The sequence below is a fragment of the Ceratotherium simum genome, chromosome 1 (assembly GCF_057802395.1).
Source record: "Ceratotherium simum simum isolate JZ-2026a chromosome 1, ASM5780239v1, whole genome shotgun sequence".
NCBI lineage: Eukaryota > Metazoa > Chordata > Mammalia > Perissodactyla > Rhinocerotidae > Ceratotherium > Ceratotherium simum.
Genome location: NC_141900.1, coordinates 39,682,787 through 39,703,703, shown reverse-complemented (window position 1 = coordinate 39,703,703; position 20,917 = coordinate 39,682,787). Strand labels below are relative to the sequence as shown.

The 20,917-nt window shown below is 36.7% G+C and overlaps 1 protein-coding gene across 9 annotated transcripts in view; it reads right to left on the bottom strand.

The window, feature by feature from the left end:
• Nucleotides 1–20,917, bottom strand: part of PPP1R9A (protein phosphatase 1 regulatory subunit 9A) — a 325,851-nt gene that overhangs the window by 65,463 nt on the left and 239,471 nt on the right. For 6 of the 9 annotated variants that reach the window (XM_087421865.1, XM_087421954.1, XM_087422073.1 and 3 more), the window contains exon 7: nucleotides 6,657–6,812. In XM_087421865.1, the coding sequence (XP_087277991.1) occupies nucleotides 6,657–6,812 (156 nt within the window). Of the gene's footprint in view, nucleotides 1–6,656; nucleotides 6,885–20,917 lie in introns of all 9 variants that reach the window. The other 3 variants (XM_087421803.1, XM_087421917.1, XM_087422247.1) reach the window with 1 other exon arrangement.

Genomic DNA, 20,917 nt, shown 5'->3' with positions numbered 1-20,917 from the left:
AACTGTTTTCTCAATTATTCAAGTCAAAGAGGAAATAAAAATAGTAAAAATAAAAAATATAGACTATTTGCAAAATGATGACAATAAGAAGAATGCACATTGAAACTAAAAGATGTGGTCAAAGGTCTAATAAAAGAGAGATTCATAGTTTTAAGTGCTTTCGTGTTTAAACAATAAAGCATTATAATAAATTAAGCATTTATTGCCAAAAGTTAGAATAAGAGAAATCAAACATTCCTAAGGATATAGGATCACGGAATTACTAAAAAATAAAGGTAGAAATGACTGAATTAGGTAAGGGAAAACTTCCAGTTTAGTACAACATACCAAATTAACAAAAGCTATTTATTGCCGCTCTTGAATTCAACTTTGGAGATGCGAAAAGAGAAAAAAAAGGAACTCTGATGGGCTTCAGGGTCTTATTCATCAATTAATAAAAAAGCTTGTGACAAACTCTTAAGAGACAGAACACACGTGTTTCCAGATGTGTTTGGAAAAAATCAAGATCTGAAGCAGGAAAATGTCAGCAACCAGGAATAAGAGATAGCAATCTAATTAATCTTCAATTTTCCACATACGACCTGGCTAAGCTTGCAGCTGGAGGTAAATCAGGGACACCTATTCTATTGCCCTGAAGTTTGGGCATCCTGGCTACTAACTTACTTTTTGGTGCCATGTGGTAAAGTAACAGCCCCAGAACAATGGTGAATTAACATCAGGGCAGCACTGAAATCCCATTAGAGTTAGAAAGAAGTACAGGTGAGTTGGAACGAATTATTTTGTAAAAGGCATACTTATATATATATATATATTTAACTAAAACTCCTGAAATACAAAAAGAAAAAATTGGAGAGGCGAGAAGAAGTAGATGATAGTATGCTATGGCTATTATTTTGTCAAATGGTAAAGACATAGCTTTGATATGCTTTCTATATTGTTAGGAGAAAATAACCTAAGACTGAATCAAAGTTACTCATGGGTAATCTCTAGAAGAACAGAATTAAAAAGTATAACTTAGGCAGCAGATGAAAATTTGATGTATCTAATGGCAAGCAGGTAAAAAGATAAAGAAATAAGAACAAAGCATGGAGATTGTAAAATGTGAAATAAAGGGGCAGATGTAAGTTCTAATATTAAAATGATTAAAGTAAATCTAAATGGGTTAAACTTACCAATTAACTGACAGAGACTCCCAGAGTAGTATAAAAGATTTAGGAATAGGTTGACTAAAGAAAATACATCTGAACAAAAGAATACAGAGTGGCTAAAAACAAAGAGATGGAAAAAATAGCTGCTGTGAAGCAAAAGAAAGCCAGTGTTGAATTGTTACTATTAGACAAAACAGAATTTGGGTAAAATGCATCATAAGGGAAAAGAGAGATGTTACAATAAATCAAGAAGTTGTAACAATCCTGAATATATATGCAGCTAACAACAAAGATTTAAAATATGTAAAACTACAATTGATAGAACTACAGGACAAAAACACAACTGTAGCTTGTGATTTTAACATACGCTTTCCAGAATTAGTAGATCAAGCAGACAAAATCTATGCCATGCTATAGAGAATAAACGTGTTTGTAATATTAATCTTATTTATATAAATGAAAAACATATACAAATTTCATACCCAAACACAGAATGTGTGCTTTTTGAATATATGAGGAATATTTAAACAAAATCGTTTATAAATGAAGCTACAAAAGAAGTCTCAAAAATTCTATCTTATGTAGATGTATAGCTATCATACAGAATATGTTTTCTGACCAGAGTGTGATAAAATTAGAACCCAATAACAAAAGGATAGCAAAATAAAGTTCCATATGTCTGGAAAGTAAAATATACCACTAAATAATTCTTGTGTTAAAGAGGAAATCCCAAGAGAAATTACATCTAAATGACAATGGCGTTCTAAATGTAAAAAATTGTGACATGTAGCTAAAGCAATATTCAAAAAAAAAATTGTTGCGTTAAATATACTTATCAGAATGTAAGAGTATTCAAAAATAAATGTACTAAGTGGAATTAATACCAAAAAAAGGAGGAAAAATAAAAATATTGATAAGAAATAATAAAATATGTGTTTTTTTTTTTTTTTTTGGTGAGGAAGATTGGCCCTGAGCTAACATCTGTGCCACTCTTCCTCTATTTTGTATGTGGGATGCTGCCACAGCATGGCTTGATGAGCGGTGTGTAGGTTTGCGCTCAGGATCCAAATCCACTAAGCCCGGGCCACCAAAGCAGAGCACGTGAACTTTACCACTACACCACTGGGCCAGCCTCTAAAATAAGTACTTTCTTAATTAAAAAAAAAAAAAAAATTAGGAATGTAAAAGCTAACATGACAGACAAAATTCTAGAAAAAACAACTAAGAAAAAAATGAAAATATTCAAATAAAGAAAAGAAAGAATAAAAAAAGGTAACAAATTATAGATATTAAAGATTTCAGTATTTAAAAATTACATTACAAAAATAGGTTAATAAATATAATGCCTAGAAGAAATATATGAATTTCTTGAGAAATGCAAAATATCAAAATTGGCCCAAGAAAAACTTGAAAACTTGAATAGAGTAATAGCTATTATAAAAGGTATTTAAAAATCTTCCTCCACAAAGGCACAGATGGTTTTATAGCTGAGAATAACAAACTTTGAGGGAACAGAAATTTCTATCTTATGCAAGTCATTAAGTCTCTCTTTTAAAAGTCATTTCTGAAAATAGAAAAATAGAGAAAACTTCTTAACTTACTTATATTGAAGCTAATATAACCTTTGTGGCAGCTTTTGATTAATCCACTCTAGTTAAGGTTTTCTGTTACTTACAGGTGGACGCTTACGTAACTAATAAAGGAGACTATAAAATTTTAGAGAGGGTCAGAAAAAAAGACTTGAATTAATCAGATATAGTCATAAATTTGGATTAAAAGAGTCACTGTGATAAAAATGCCAGTTTTCTGCAAGTTAATTTACTAGTTTAATATAATTACAATAAAAACTGCAAAGTTTTCAAGGGTAATAAAGTGATTCAAATGTTTTCTTGAATAAGTTGAAAAGTAAATGAATTTCTGAAGAGAAGAGTTAGATGGATCTGATTTGTTCCTTCAATGCTTAATATATATTCCAACAGTATTGCACCAAAGAATAATGAGAAAATGGAATAGAATCTGAAGGCCAACAGCAGTCCAGAGTGCAAAGGCACACATTCTGCAGATAATAATGCTGGCCCTCCAATCAGAGGGAAATGGTAAACAGGCATTTAATAAAAGTGCTAGCCACCTTGGCAACTACTTGGAAAAATTAAATGAGGTACCTGTCTTGTACTATACAACACATTCCAGTATATGCTTGATACCATTCATTCACTAAATACTTAACCACTAATTATATGTCAATAGCTGTGCAAAGACTGAAGATACAATAGTGAGCAAAAACTGAGGAGCTTAGAGTGTAGTAGGAAGATACATAACAGGCCAAAAGCAGGCCTGATTGAGATAATGTCAGTCTAATGTGCTTTGTCCAAATAGTACAACATGTACTTGCGCTTGAAATCATGTAATTAAGAGAAGCCTCTATAACATGAGACTCTGTACAGACTCCAACACCACGTGACTCTCCACCTCCGCCCCAGGTTTTGTGCATGATCTTGTGAAAAATATGGCACCATATAGTATTTGGGCATGCATGTTAATCACATAAAGAAATTTAAAACTGTGATAGTGGCAGTGTACAAGATACAAATGCTGTAAAAGAGTGCCACACAGTTGGTACTCAGTGTCACTCTCCTGAAGAAATCAATATATATATGTTAAATATAGAACAAAAGAGAATAAAAGAATTAGAAATGAAATGATGTGGTATTTGCCTGTTCTTGAGGTGGGGACAAATCTCCAATTCTTAAAAACCAAAATTAAAAGAAAACTACAGATTCAGTCACTCAGACTAAAAATAAATCAGCCACGTTATATGGAATGGGTCCGGATCATACAGTGGTCTACACCGAAGTCAGCAACCACTGTCTATGAAGGGCCAGATAGCAAATAATTTAGGATTTGGAGTCTCTGTGCAATTGCTCACCTTTGCTGTTGTGGCATGAAAGCAGCCACAAACAATAAATAAATAGATGTCCATGGCTGTGTTTGAATAAAACTTTATTTACAAAAAAAGGGCAATGGGCCAGATTTGGCCAATGGGTCATAGTTTGCCAACCCCTTGTCTAGATCATACAGCTGTCTACACAATGGTGTACACTTCAAACAACGTTTATGGAGCATTGAGTCCTTGGCTCAATTCAGAAAATTGAGGACATAACCTTCTATATACTATTTCTGCTTTTTAGGCTCTTTAGCTTCCATAAAAGAATGTGGACCCTACTTCCACCTCAATTATCTACCAAAGAGTAGGGGCCATACTCACTTGGCAACACGAAAGAGTTACATTATAGGCTTTTGCCAGGGCATACTACCTTGACCTCACAGCTTCAAAGCTGGATTGAGAGTTACAACATTCAAGGAAGATTTCTTAAAGAATAAGTAGTCCAACTGCTCTTCTTGGGCCAAATCAGAGCCACAGAGAAACAGGTATCTAGATGATACCTCTTCCTCCCACTCAGCCACTTCTTGCAGAACTTTCTTTTTCTGCATTGCTCCTTCGTTTGAAGACATCAGTTAATCTAGAAAGCCTTTATAAGAAATGCCCTAAGATAGGCATTGCCACTCTGACTGTAAGAGAATTCTGAGTTTTGTGATCATTATATAATAGTGTACTTCATTGTCACCAAGACGTTCCTATCTGATTTAGAACTAGGAATAGCCATAAATCATCTTAAAAACCCATGTATTTTACCTCAAGGACTCTGTGAACTCTATGAATGGAAATGGTTCAATCTGCCCTAATAATAATAGGTGGAAGAGAAACGGGTACTCTCAGCACATAAATGAATTTCTATATCACCAAGAAAAGCCAGCCTGGTGGCAACTTGGCATTAAGTACCCCAAGTCTCCAAAATACTCATATTCTTTGATCTAATAATTCCACTAAGAGAAATTAACCTAAGGATAAGTAAGCAGATATTTACTGCAGTACTACTTTTAAAAATAATTTTAAAAAGACATGGAAACAAAGAAAATGTTCTAAAGCAAGTAATTAGGTAGATAAATTATAAAAGATCCATAAGATGAAAGGGTGAATAAGCATCATTTATGGAAGAACATTTGATGACATGGAAAAGTCCTAATAATACAATTTTAAATACCAAGAGTAGGAATTTAACAGATATATATTGCATAATCCCAAATACCACTATATTGGGATTATGAGTGATATTTTGGCATTTATACAAATCTGTATTTTCCAAAACTCTATAATAAACATAATTTTTTTTTAATAAAAACATATTTGAAAAGCACATTCACTTTGATACTGGTTTCACAAATATAAATTCGTCATAAGGAATTTAAAACGTAAGTCAATATATTAGGCATATTAGGCATAACAGCAGAAAACATTTATGGCCTATTTATGATAAAACAAAATTAGAAATTAGAAACAAAAGAAAATTATAAATAAAATTAGAAATTAGAAATCTGCAATTATTGTTTTTCGTTTATAAAACATTGTTTCCCAAGTGATCAAGCCCTAACAGACTTGAACCACAGGACAGTGATTTTCAACCCTCAGTACTTCAAGGTTATTGTGGGGAGGTTGTAAATAATGACATATTTGTCTTCAACAATGGAGAATGTTCCCTAACACAATGAAGAATAACTGCTTGGGGATCCATTCATCACTGTTTCTGTTTTACAGGTTGGGGTTCTGAGTAGTTAATCTGGAGGAAGAGTTTACGTGGTTATCTACATTTGCCCCTCAGGGGGGCAATTCTTGGCCTTGCCCTTGGTTCCTGGCCCTTTTCTGACAGCTCCTGCCTCAGGAGGCTACCCTCTTCAGACTTCATCTGCATCTCCCAGGCTCCGCTGCCTGAGTTTGGCCAATGGGAGAAATCAGCAGGAAGAGAGAAAGGTCTGGGTATATACCTTGCCCCCAAGATGTAGTTTTTAGTAGCGGCTGCATCTTACAAAGCTGCCGATGTAGAACGACCCTCCTTCAAAAAAGGTAATCTCTGTCCTTCCTTACCCATTCAACTAAAAAACGGTAACAGCTTCATGCTGTTGCCAGACCCTGTGCACTTCACCATCCCTTGGTAGTTCTATTAACTCTGTTCAAAGTTCATTCATTAAACCTTCTTCAATTAAACCACTTGCGTATGTCATCTGATTCCTGTTGGGACCTTGTCTATTTAGGAAAAGAAAAAAAAAAGCCTTTTTAGAAATCACTGCCTTAGAGGTCCCAGGTCCTAAAATTTCCATAAAACTGAAAAAATGTAACCTGAACTTATGAAAACTGCACATTTAAGCTATAGCTTAAAATTACGGAACCAACAAGTTGCAAGCTGTCATTATGACAAATAACAAGCATTTAAATTAATGATTGTGGAATGAGCTTTACTTAAATTTTAACTTGAAATTCAGTGAGATTCAAGACAACCTGTTATTAAAAGTCTTTCTTTTGAAAACTGATTATTCTTAATATCTTTTTCAAACAAAAATGTATACTTGATAATGGACAGGTACAGAAAAACACTTTGCAGACCGGCAGCTCACCTCTTTGAACTTGTGACTGAGCTTGCTTGTGTCCAGGTCTGAAGGGGAAAACATGTCCTCATTCTCAGGCAGCTCAAAGACTTCAATGGCCATGTCACTGCCAGGAAGAACAGGTCCCACCTCATCCTCCTCTTCATCTGTGGCATATTCTCCTGTCTGAAAGGAAGGGGATTTCAGAAATCCAGCTGTCCTTAACCCAGGTGGAGGGGGGTTATTTGAAAATATTTTCTAAAACAGAAATAAAACATCATCAAATGGTAAAAGTGTAAGTAGGCTTTAAAGTCAAGCATGCCTGATGCAGCCAATGTTATATACAAATGTTAGTTCAAAGATCCAAAGTGATATGTCCATGCCATATATAAGTGCATTTCTAAAAACCTAACAGCATGGGTAGCATCTTCAGTATAGTAACAAAAGTTGTTTTCAATCCAAGTATTTGACGGTTTTACTAAATAAAATTATGTTGCTAAGGGAAATAAGTTCCCTTTAAATTCTCATCACCTGTATGAATAAGTCACCCAATATTGAGAACAGGGAAGAAAGAAGCAAGGGAGAACAAATGATTCACAGAGTTGGAAGGGACCTTAATTAAGCCTTACAAAGGCTTAAGATTAATTCTCCTAAGCTTTAGAGTTCAATCAGTTCTGTTTGGTTTGTTTGTTAACTAATGTGGTGGTTAATGAGTGACCTAAAGGATAAACCAAAGGTTTCTAACTTACAGCTTGCACAGGTGTATTGCTTTGCCTGCACAGTACTTTGATAAATCTTAGTATTTTGTCAATGGTAAAAAAAAAAAAATTCACGTAAGATTCTAGATTTCCAGTTTTTCTTGAGAAAGCTAAAGATCTGGCAAGATAGACAAAGGTCAGCAGGTCAGGTCAGCCGTGGTTGCCCCTTTTAGATGGGTCACACACTTTCTAACACATCACAACTTCTATAACTCCATATTGTTCTATGCTGTTAGCTTCACTCCTTCATGATACCCTCAGTCCCCTGTAGGTATCTGAGTTCATGACCCCTGGAATAAATGCTCCTCCTCACCACTAACTTCCTTAACATTATTAAAAAGTATTTCCTCTCCTGGCAGCATCAGGAAATCTGTACCTTATGATATAATTTAAAGATAAATCACTGATTCACAAGGTTGAAAAACAAAGTTCATTTAATTCACCCCTGTTCTTTCAAGTAGTATTATATCTAATACATAAAACAGATAAGAATTCATATTGCCTTTAAAAAAACTTTCATGAAGTGTTCTGAGTGATCTATTCCTTTGATTAAATAGGCTTAGCATCTGATTGTTCTTTCTTTAGGTTCTGTACTATATTCTTGCTAAAGTTTAAACTCTATTTCTTTTACTATGTTTGTGCATGAAGGAAATCTGGTCATCGACCTCAGTGTAATAATTCCTAATGTCTGGAAGACCCTTATTAAATTGCCATTCCGACTTCTCTTTTTCAAGTAAATAATTCTAGTTTCCTCATAAGTCTCATTCTCTGTAACTGTCTTTGTGCCTGTACTCTGTCTTCTCTCCAAGTTCTCCACATTTCTCTTAAATTGCGGAGCCCAGAAGTAAACACAGTTTCTAGTAAGGAATCTGAGGGCCACTGACCATGATGAACGAACTGCCAGCATCCTTCAGACTCTACTTCCCCACACAGAGGTTATTATCATTAAGATCTTGACTTTGGTGGCATTTGTGTTCAGAAGTAAGCTCAGGATGTTTCATACAGAGCCGTGATTTTCCAAACTGGTTACATGTTAGTTAGCATTTTTTTTCCCCCCAGACAAAATCAGAGATGCTTTGACTGAAAGGGAAAGAGGCTGATGGCCTCCATCTTCATCCTATATAGCTCCTCAGTACCTGGAACCCTAGGACTCTGTAGAAATCCAGTCTGAAAATATCTAAACTATAAATACCATTCATTCCAAGCGTCCTTAGCACTGGCAGGAGAAGGCAGCTGAAGAGTGGGGGTTGGTTGGTTCCAGATAAGATAGCTTCCATTTGTTGGTATGATTAGATCCTACAATCTTAAAAGGACTTTAATTCCAGATTTGGTATTTTTTTTGGTAATATTCTATAAATTAATTCATCTCCTATTTATATATATTTTAGAACAAATAGGTACTTTATAAATCCCAGTGATGTTAATTAATAGAAATGCAGCAAGGCTGGTAAGTACACAACTTCAAGAGACCTTGATGAAAATTTTGATTTAGAGATATAAAACAATGTGCTTGTTTTTAACCCTATAATTACACCAAGCAGCAAAGCCATACCCTTATTATCAAGGCTTAAACCAAGTATATAAAATTTACTTCTGTATCATCAATTTGATGAATATCATGAATGACTCAATAAAACCTTAAGCTAAATTTAAAGTCTGATGACAATCTGGCACATTTTGAACCTAAGAGTTGAAACGAACAACTTGATTTCCCCTTGTCAGCCTGAAAATAGATACTCCTTCACTACGTATAAGGGAATTAATATCAATATGTGCCTAGGATGGGGCCTGATGTATAACAGGATTCCAACAAATATTTTTAAAAGAATAAATCCAAGAATGCCAATTGTATTTACTTGGTAATATCTATAACCTCCTAAGGAGATTTTCAATAATATCAAGAAAATGCACTGCAAAGTCACTTGTTAAGAAGGCAGTATTCTGTCACATTTATTTTTTAACACTCCTTATAGCAAATAACTATTATATACCCTAAATATATACCCTAAATAAGGATTAGTGTACATACAATCTTGCAGTTTTCACCTCTAAGTATAGTTCTGGTTTTGTCATTCATTTTAGTCATCAAAATTATCTTCATAATGTAAGTTATTAAGAATTCTTCCTCTTGATTCTTTTATTTTTTGACTTCGCCAGTCTCCTCTCCTTCTCAATACTCAAATTACCTGCACTTCTGCTAAAATTCGTTTTATCTTTCATTTCATCTTTCTATTTACTAATGTTTTCCCTTTCTAATCAGTCTTATAAGCATCCTGAGGACAAGACAGGTCTTGTACTACTTATTACTTGTCTTGATTCTACTTATTACTTATTAGAGGCTCTGGTAGGGTGTTTAAAAACTTTATGTTGCCATTCTCTCTCACTAATCATTTACCATTCCCACCCTGAATAGGCTTTAGAATAAAGAATTATTTACTAAAGAACTGCATAAACAGCTAGAAGTTAAAAAGTTACATTGAGTAGACTGAGAATAATGTGTTTTTCTTATTCTTTTACTTTTATTGAAAAGGGACATTACTTTTATGGTTAATCTGCAAGTAAAATAAACTACATGGAATGATATGTTAAGCAGAATTTCATAAAGATCAAAATTACATTGGATTGAATCTGACATTTACAGAGCAAGACAGACAATAATGTACAAAAAAAAATTTGCTACAACAATGTATTTCCACTGGTATCCAGCTCCTTCTCTTTATTTCCAGCCAGATTCAACATCTTTCAAGTAAACAGAGACTCTTGATAGTTCTTTGTCCCAACCTGCAAATCCACCTCAAACGAGCTAAGAATAGTTCTTAATCAATAGCTTAATTAATAGCTTATACTTTTTAATAGCCCCCCAAAAGGGGCAAAAAAATGAATAGCAATTATTTTGTAACTTACTGTGTGCCCAACACTGTACATACCTTAAAAACTGTATGATATAGGTATTACTATACCATCTTAATTTGAGGAAACTGAGACTCAGAGGTTTTACCCAAAGTCAGACAATTAGTTCGTTGAACCCACATCTAACATTCCAAAGTCTATGCTCTTTCTTCTATACTATGCTGTTTGGAGTCTACAGAAACTAAAGCTTTGCAGGAAAAAAATGGGAATACATTGCTTTCATATTTCCCCAACCAAAAACCCTGGTGCATAATCCTGTTGTGTTGAGATTCACCTTCCACATCTTTAAACATTATCATTCAGTTCACTTTGAAGACCTGCACCTGTCTCTAGTGAGCTCCAAAGTTTTTGTCCTCTTCTTTCTCTCATAGTATGCTCACCCTGGGCAAGTGCACAGAAGTCTCCTTCAAAAAGCATGGCTTACGGGTCTGCTGACTGATGTTTCATGCACTCTTTCTTATATAAACCAGAACCATAGCATATAATCTATAGAATTATTGCAGTGCCTTACAATGGAAGAAAAAGATACTTGCAAGGCAAAATGAGTGCAAAATTCCTCTAGTGTCTATGGTTTGTCTCTTTTACACTGCCTTCTCACATCTAATTTTCTTGAGCTACATGTCTGTACTGAATCTTCCCAAAGCATTTTATCTCATTTTCATAGACACAACTTTCTTTATACTCATATTGTATCAGAGCATTTAATATTTTGTTAAAACACATAATTACAATAATAAGTACAGCTGACAGGTTCTGCCTCAGTAAACACATAACTTTTAACTAGCAGGAGCAGAAGCACATAAACACACTAGAGCCTTGAACACTCAGGAGAGCTGTAGATCTCAGTCTAGGTTTTACAGAAAGGACAGACAATAACTGTTATATTGGGGAGTTGGTTAAATGGAGACCAATTGAAGAATCTTGGTTTTGAAGTCAATTAGGCCTGGGTTCAAATTCTGGCTCTGTGAGGTTGGTAAAGTTAGCTTCCAGATCTAAGTTTCAATTTCATCCTCTATAAAGTGAAGATAAAAATAATTCCTTGGGGGGCCAGCCCGGTGGCACAAGTGGTTAAGTGTGCGCACTCTGCTGTGGTGGCCCGGGGTTTGCCAGTTTGGGTCCCAGGCGCGCACCGACGCACTGCTTGTAGAGCCATGCTGTGGCGGTGTCCCATATAAAGTAGAGGAAGATGGGCACGGATGTTAGCTCAGGGCCAATCTTCCTCAGCAAAAAAAAAAAAAAAAAAAGGAACATTGGCATCAGATGTTAGCTCAGTGCTGATCTTCCTCACAAAAAAAAAAAAATAGTTCCTTGGTATAACAAGGTTGTCATGAGATTAAGTTAGTGCCTGTAAAGTGTTCAACACAAGGTCTGGCACATGGCAGGTGCTCAAAATAAGTGATTCTGCTGCTACCACTGCTGCTGCTACTGCCGGTACTAACACCACAACAGCAATGTGCTACAGCTTCTCCAAATCTGTATCTTATAACCAGATATTTGCTAAGTTGTGGTCTTATAATGTCCTAGAAGACCTCCCCACACAAATCTTTTACAAGCAAATTGGTCATTTCTGTAGTAAAATTCTTCCTTTCCCTAAACCTGCTCCTCTTCAGTAGGCACCAGCTTCTACCAAAGACCAAGAAAACTTCCAGGCCTCTGTTCTCACTTACCATTCCCCTCTTGCCCCAGCGATCCAAGATGAATATCCATCGGCTTAGCACACCCTATGAAGCTGCTGCATTAAGATTCTTCTAATCCACTCCTTTCTGTTTCCACTATATGCCTTACATCACTCATAAAACTTTGCTGTTTTTATATCTGCCTTCTCCCATCACCTTCTTCAACTATAAGTTCCTTGAGAGTGTCAGGTAGGATTTATCCCTGTAATCCCAGTGTGGCTAGCACACTGCTTGGCATAGAGTAGGCAGTGAACAAATGTTTGCTGAATAAATTGATACAGTTTTAGCCACATCTGCACAGCACAGCAGAGCCTGATTTTCCTGTTAATTCTCAGCTTTCAACTAAGAAATATAGTGAAGCACAGCTGCAGCTGGGGCCTAAATGACCCTTTTGGGGATTTTCTCTTGTTGTTAGGTTCAACCATTAGCAGTAATTTTTGCTGTAGCAATGTTTGCTCTGGTAAATTCAGGGAAACTAAATGGTGCTAATCATAAAAATAGCCTTAATTATGCAGTTTTTGTTGGAATTTGTTTACTGGATTTGAATTTTGTTATATATATTTTCAGACTCAGTTCTGTCAGAGAATAGAAGAGAGCTGCTTTTTCTCTGGAGGAGAAAGACCCCAAACTAACACTCTAATGTTTAAAATTCCTAAATCTGCGCCAACTATCCAGGTGGCTTTCAGCAAGATCATCCCCTTCTCTGCAAAGGCATCTCTCTTTCCATTGTCTGTCAGTTGACTTCTGTGTAGCCTGGTTTTGTAATGTTAGGCCCCTTACTCTTTTAACATCATTTGCTCATCTATAAAACGGGAATAATACCACCTTCTTCTTTAGGTTGGTAGGAGAATTCCCAGTAGTGGTCTATTCAAAGTATTAATCACCATGCCTAGAATATGCTACATGACGAGATGACTTGATGACTATGATTATTTTCACCATCCCTGGTTTCTCCAGGACAATGTCACAGAGGAGTACAACAAAAACAAGCATGGGCTTTGGGGTTGGAGGGACCAGGGTCCCAAAAGAGAAAAAACAACGCCATAGTTGCATGCTAGTGGGCAAGTCATTTAGCTTTTATCTTTGTTCCCTCCTCTTTATGGTGCAAAAGATTCCAACCTAAGAGGGCACTGAGAGAATTCAAAGACATAAAACATGCACAACATTCAACACAATGCCTGGCCCACTTCTCTCATTTATCAAGTCAATTCAAAATTTTGTCAATCTGTGTCCTCAGATTATTTTCAGATATTTCACTCCATTCTTAATATCTAGTCACCTAATCAAAAAACATCTAAAATCTCTATCTAGGTTACCTTCAGACACTCAGCATCTCAGGTCATTGATAATACTGCTTACAAATTATTCTTCCTAAAATTCTGACCAGACAGAGTTAAGATTTGCCTATAAAATATTTTGTAATAACTCAAACTTGAAAATTTTCTAGCAATTGCAGTAGACAGCTCATAAATTAGCATTCCATTATGTAGTATTTTAATTTAATATTTAGTCGATTTGGTTTTTTAGAGTTTTTTTCCCCTCTTTTTAGAAAGTATACTTCTCAAAAGCAGGGATTCTATTTCCCACTAGGGTAGGCAGGTTCTAAAATGACCCCTAATGATCCCTTCTTACTCGGTAATCATGCTCTTGTATAATCCCTTCCCCTTGAATGTGGGCTGGACCTGCGACTCACTTCTGACAACCAAAATACAACAAAAGCAATAGGACATCACTTCTGAGATCAGTTTAGAAAAAGACTGTGACTCGTGTCTCTTCTGTCCTCTTGCTCTTGAGAAACAAGCTGCCATGTTGTCTGTGGCCATATGGAGAGGACCACATCACAAGGAACTGATGTTTCTGGACAACAGCCAGCAACGACCTGAGGCCTGCCAACACTCACAGGAGGGAGCTGGAAGTGGATCCTCTGTGTTCTGCCAACAACTGTGAGTGAGCTTGGAAGCAGATCTTCCCCCACTGAGCATGTAGATGACTGCAGCTCTGGTTGACATCTTATTTGCAGCTTTGGGAGAGATCCTGAGTCAGAGGCATCCAGCTCAACTGACCCACAGATACTGTAATGTATAAATATTTATCTTAAGTTGCTAAGTTTTGGTGGTATTTGTTATACAGCAAAAGAAAGGGGATACTGCCCTAACAAATACAGACAATGGGGAAGTGAGTTTGGAAACAGGCAGTGAATGAAGGCTGGGAGGATTTTGAAAAGTATATTAAATCAAGCATAAACTGCCTTGAACAGACTGTAAGTGGAAATCTAAAAGGGGGATCCTTATTATGTAGTGGCACAAAGCTTAGCAACATTATCACCTTCTATAAGGAGAAAGTAGGAAATGTCCCAGTGAACTGAGTGATCTAGCTAAGCAGAGTTCCAAACAAAGTGTGAAGATGCTGCCTGATTTCTTCTTGCTGCTTATAGTAAAATGTGACCAAAGAGAGAGAGAGAAGACTGTTAAACAAGAAGGAACCAAGACTTGATGGTTTTGAAAGTCTTGATTCTAAAATTAAGAAATGGCTTCCAAACAAAGTTCAAACCCAGGGTACTGCCAGGAGAACATGGTCTAAAAATGAAGCAGAAGGTGTGACCATAAAATCTTTTGTCAAGAATTCTGAGCTTAGAAAACAAAATTTTTTCTAATGGGTGGTAAGCAAGTCGGTCACCTGCCCTAAAGAGAGACACTCTCTATTTTCCAAGGCTGTTCACTATACAAACATCATTGAAAAGATAATCTGAAATAAAGGCCATTGGTGCCTATGCTCACAAGACACACAAAGAAGTGACAGACCCATGGGGGGATTGTCTCCCAACAATATCCACCCTTGTTTCTATATCATCTTGGCTTCTGGTGAATTTTCCATGAGTATGATATTCCCTCAGCTACACAGATCGGTGCTACCAAAAGTAGCTTAGGGCCAAATCCATCAGTCTACCTTACAGCATATAATTAAGACTACTGTTAAAAGAATTCCAAGCCACAGAATGAGTCCAACTTGCAGTACTGAGATCAACCATATTCCTCAAGCTTCCATACCCTACTGGCTAAATAAATCCCATAAACCATCAGGGTCTACCTTAGAAACTCACGTGGCTTTCTCCTTAAGCTTCTGTATTCACCTTTTCACTTGGCCTAAGCTATTAATCCAGATATAGCAGGATGTATCAGAGATTGCACAGACTCAGCATTGGCCCTCAAGGAGGAAATCTAGGGTTCAGGGCAATTCTATCATCCATAACAATCTTGGCCAGCGAGTTGAAGTTGACCTGAATGTCTTCTGGTATGGAGGTGATGTTACTCATCACATCACCTCAAGTTAGGAACAAATTTTGTACCATCTTATCTAATTAAATGAGTCCAATCCTAAGAATAATTGCCCACAGGATGCATATAAATAATAAGCTATCCCTCAAGAAACCAACCCTGAGTAATCAAGAATAGCCTCATTTTGGAGGGATCTCTAGAGTCATCTGAGGGCTTCATGATCTAATGATAGTGCTTCTTTAAATACATGAAGGCCTCTTATGACCACCCCTAAGAAGCAGCTGCTTGAGTAGCCCAAAGAGTTTGATCAATTGCCACAATTTGCTCCCAGAGTTTGCCATCCCAAACTTTAATCTGTCACAGTCTGTAATTTTCTAAGTGATAGACCAAATAGTTAGGTCATTAACAATAGACCAAGAGTCAGTAATAATTTAACAAGGTTCATCAAGGGGAGTAACGGCCAGAGCTATAAGAATGGCCTTGAGTTCTGCCCATTGAGCAAAGTGACCGTGTCCATTTTGGGGTCTGCATGGGTGGTGCTGAGGCTGGAAAGCCTAGTAGACAGCATTGGACAGCTCAGCTGAACCATCAGTGAACCAAGCCCAGGCATTTAAGGAAACGTCTATGAACTGAAGGCCTCAGTGAGCTAGAGGCCTTGTTTTAGGAGGTGAAGTGGTAGATAAAGTTTCCCTGAATTGGAAAGCTACTACTCACTCATGTAAATATAAGATGCTGCTGGGCCATGCTGGCAGCTTTCTTGAATCTATCATTTCCATTTGACAAGCAAGGTTTGTTGGACCCTCCCAACTTTATTTGGTCAGTGAGTTCAAGGTGACCCACCCCAAACTAAGAATAATAGGCCAGAGAGTCACAAGGCCTCCATGGGTCAGGCATTCAGTTTTAGTTTCCATGAGAGCCTAGTGTAAGGTTAATAGCTGCCTTTTTTTTTTTTCTTTTTTTGGTGGGTATATCAGGCATGCAGTGTTGTTGTGTTGGGAAATGGCCCAAGTATTCTGGCAGCTATTAAGTATTTAAACAAGCTGTGGTTTCCTCTTCTCTTCCTAGGATTCTATATTATTTCTGCTGGACCACCTGGGAGAAAACAGGGAGAGTGATCTACATATCCTACTATTACTGCTCTAAGTGCGGCAATCGCTGAACAGGAGAATCTCCACTGGCACTAATGGGACAAAGAAGTGCAGCAACATAACACATCAATTCCATTATACATTTAGCAGTGGAAGCCACAATAGTATTACATTGCCCAAAGAGTCCCATCCACAAGGCCTCTTTAGCTTCCCCTCCCACTGTGAACTCTGTCCAAATCACAACAGTTGAATTTGGGCATCCTTTCTTACAATGGGACTGAATGAGATGGTGATTTATAAGCCAGTATCTACAGAACCATCAAGTGTGAGTGCATCTCCTCCCAAAGTTCCCCAGCATACTCAAAGGGTTCATATAGCATTTGGTCTCTCTGGAGGACAAGAGATCTCAGCCCAACCCCTAGTTATCTTTCTCCTTGGGTAGAGTTCTTTCTACCCTGAACTCCAGCTGAGTTCAGGGTAGAGAGAGGAGGCACCAAGGGGCATGGAGGCAGGGAGTAGCTCTGTGCCAGTAACAAGATGCATTCATTTTCAGTTTTGAGCAGTGCAGTGGTTACTCGTGTTTTAACTAAACTTCCAATGTCTATAGTCCACCTAAAGCACTATATAAGGTGAGTCATCACTACTGACACAACCAGTTTAGCTTTGGGGAGTCTCTGACTCAGCAGCCATAGCCTTGGCTCCCACAGCAGGGACTCTTTTATATAGTACATCTCAAACTGGAGTCCAGTCATAAGTCTGGTTTGAATATAATGGATGAGGAAGTATTCCAAGGTGGTGAGGCTGACCACAAGAATTCATCTAGATTGTTTTGGGCCAATTTTTCATTCTCTGGTGAGTTACTTTCATCAGCATCAAGAACCAGTTAGGACCCAAATACTCATCTGTGGTTTCCACAGGAATTTGTCTATCTCAAAGAAATCTCCCTGACAGGGCCAAAATTCTCTTATTGCAGCCAAGGCCCACTGCAAAAACTCTGAGACCTTTACTATCTGAATGAATCTAAAGTTGGCATGATAAACTGCAAGAGGGGTTGAGTCAAAAGGCAGCACAACTATTGCTGTTTCTCCTTAAATAGCATTACGTGCCTTGCCCCATTATCTCCCCAGTGAACCAGCCAAAGTTTTAAGGATTTACTAGGCTTCTGACCACAGCAATTGCAAATTCCTTCCTTCACGCTCAGTGACTGTGTGTTTCTCGGTAACTGTTGTCTAAACAAGGTCAGAATCTTCCTCTAATCCAGGATGGGTCTTCATACTCCAGACAGTTCCAGATTTACAATTTTTTGACTTTACAATGGTGCAAAAGCAATACATATTCAGTAGAAACGGTACTTTGATTTTTGACCTTTTCCTAGGCTAGCGATATGCAGTACGATACTCTCTTGTGATGCAGGGCAGCAGCAGCAAGGCACAGCTCCCACCCAGCTATGGGATTACGAGGGTAAACAACCAATACACTTACAACAATTCTGCACCCATACAACCATTCCGTTTTTCAACTTACAATGGGTTAATCAGGACGTAACCCCATCATAAGTGATGGTAAATCTGTAGTTGATATAGACTACCATGATTTTTGTGCTGATTCCTCAAGCCACAATTTCCAAAGAGTGATGAGAAGAAGTCCAGATGATACCTGCACAAGTAGACCTGTCAGGAGAGGAACCCAGAGCTTAGGTAACCTGCATCTTTTATAACAGGCATTAAGTATTAATGTCCTTGCTCCAGAGGGAAAGACTATATCTATTTTTCAAGGTTGTTCACTACACAAACACTTGAAAAGACAGTCCAGAACAAAGGGTAGTTAATGCCTCAGATATGCAAAAGCCTTGTGGAGAATTGTTTCCCAATTATTATTTAATGAAAAAAATGTCTAGAGATTCAGCTAATTTTAAAGTCCCTACAATGTTGTTCAATTTACTTTTTCAAAGACTTTCCAACCATTATTGCTTTCCATATCCTCTGCTCTGCAGGTAAACTAGTCTTTTTATTTGTTGAACATACCCAATATTGATCCAGCTTCTTGGTTACAGAAAATAAACAAACAAAAACAAGAAAAAATTTCTTGCAAATAAAAATTGAAACCACAAATTCAAATTCATGCTTTGATTTTGTATGTCCTTAGTTGTGATGACTCTTTTACACTATGGTTATCTGGCCTTTTGACAGGTTGCCTTGAAAGTACTTTAAATTCTTTACCATCTATATTTATTGTTTCCACAGCAAAATAGCAAGCTTCTTGGGAGCACAAATTATATATTTCTTTGACTCAATATTCCTAACTATATTCCTCTTAATAAATGTTACCTACTTACTAAGACATAAATGCCATTGTCTTTAAGTTCCTGATAAATATATTCCATACCAGGAGGGAACCACTGATCCCTATTTTTCCCACTGAGATCCAGAACTGAACAATCAACAGACCAAAGTGGACCTCTGTAATTCAAATGTCACAAGCAATTTCAAATTGGCAGCCTTCCTTGAGTTTCATTTTACTTGCCAAGGAAACAATGAAGCACTTATTCTGATGCCAGCAGAACTGTGGGAAGAGACTAAGAGATTTGTATTTCCCTGAATTTTCAATCTGCAGAAGAGAACAACTACAATGACCAAAGTGGGACATGTTATTATTATTTTAATACTTCTATAATTATAGAATTAATTGAATCTTGGAAAATACGGTGTGTTCATATAAAATTGACTCTCATGATTGCAAAAATGCTAACAAATCATCAAATAGAACCAGAAGTTATAGTTATAGAATTTACAGTAAACAAAAAAGCAAAACCAAAAAAAATGTCAATGATGGTATCTCCCTGGATGACCTATGGATTAATAATAAAGATAATCTCAATCTTACAATTTCCATTGAGGAAGAATAATTCTACTCCTTTCTTCATTATGGTTATCTGGTGGTTTGTGGCAGCAATTCCTTCTTGCCAAGTGTCTGCAATAACAGGACTCAAAGGTCTTTACATCAGTTTTCCCGGCATTTTTCAACTGGACAACTCCAGTTCTGATTGTATCTAAGCCCTTCCCACAAACTCCCATAACCTTAGACCCTCTAAAATGCATATTCTCTTTCAGTAGGTCTCAGGCTGGGCAGCGAAATCTGTGAGTTTAAAGAAGTACCATGAGACTCCCACACTGAGGCCAGTTTGAGACACAGTCTTAAGTCATTTGGAACTATGTCATATCCATTTTATATGCACATAATTGCTAAATGTAAGCAATTGTATATGGCATATTTTTTATTAAATATGGAGTTGACACAAATAGTATTTATGAAACATATACAAAATGTAACGAATAATGATACAACCACCACCAATGAACTAACAACCTAGTTCAAGGAAAGGAGCAGTATCACATTTTAATTACAGTCCTCTGTGTGTGCCTCCTTGATTCTACTTCAGTCGCCTGCCCTTGAGAGTAATCCTGCTGAATTTTATCGTTCTTAGTTTTTCTTTAGTTTTACTTGTACAATTAAACAATGTATCATTTATTTCTACATGATTTTAAACTTCCTACGAATGGAATCACATTGTATTCCTCTGTGTCTTTTTGCTTTTAATGGCGTGCTCCTGAGACTCCACCAGTTGTTGTGGATTGCTGAAACAACTTCTGTATATTATCCCACTGTATGAATGTACTACAATATATTTACCCTCTCTCGTTGCAAGAGATGTCAGTTGTATCCAGTTTTTTTCCATTACAAGAGCAATATTTTACATGTCTTACAGCTCATATATGTAAGAGTTTTACTAAGGTGTTTAGTAAGAAATATAATTGTTAAGTCAACTTTACTAGATAATGCCAAATTGTTTTTCAAAGTGGATGGGCCAATTTATATTCCTATGTGCAGGAAATAAGAGTCTCTTTTACTTCACATCCTCGCCAAAATTTTAAATATCCAATTTAAATCAATTCAGTAGGTATGAAATGGTATTTCATTTTGGTTTTTGATTTTCACATCCTGATTGCTAATATGGTTGGGCATCTTTTCATATGTTCATTGGCCACTGAGGTTTCCTCTCCTATGACATGATTGTTCAAGCCAACGGCCCATATGTAGTCTTTTCTCATTAGTGCACAGAAGTACTTTCTATATAATTCTCTTTCAGTTATTTATTTTTCAAATATTTTCTTCCAGCTTCTGGTTTGTCTTTTTTCTTTCATGAATGTATTCTTTTGATGAACAGAAGTTCTTAATTTTAATATAGTCAATTTTCTCAACCCTCTCCTTTATGGTTTTGCTTTCTTAAGTGTCTCATGTAAGAAACCAACTCTTATACTGAGGTCATAAATATATTCTTCTACACTGTCTTCCAAATTTTACAGTTTTGCTTTTCACATGTCAGTAGTCAATCCACCTGGAATGAAGTTTTGTGTACAGATTGATATGGGGATTGCAATTTCACCATTTTTCTTTCATTGAAAAACCTAACATTTCTCAACTCATCTAGTGTTATCTATGTCACAAATCAAAGTTTCATTTTTGTGAGGGCCTATTTCCTGGCTTCTGTGACCAATTTGTCCATTCCTTTGCCCTAGGGTCTAA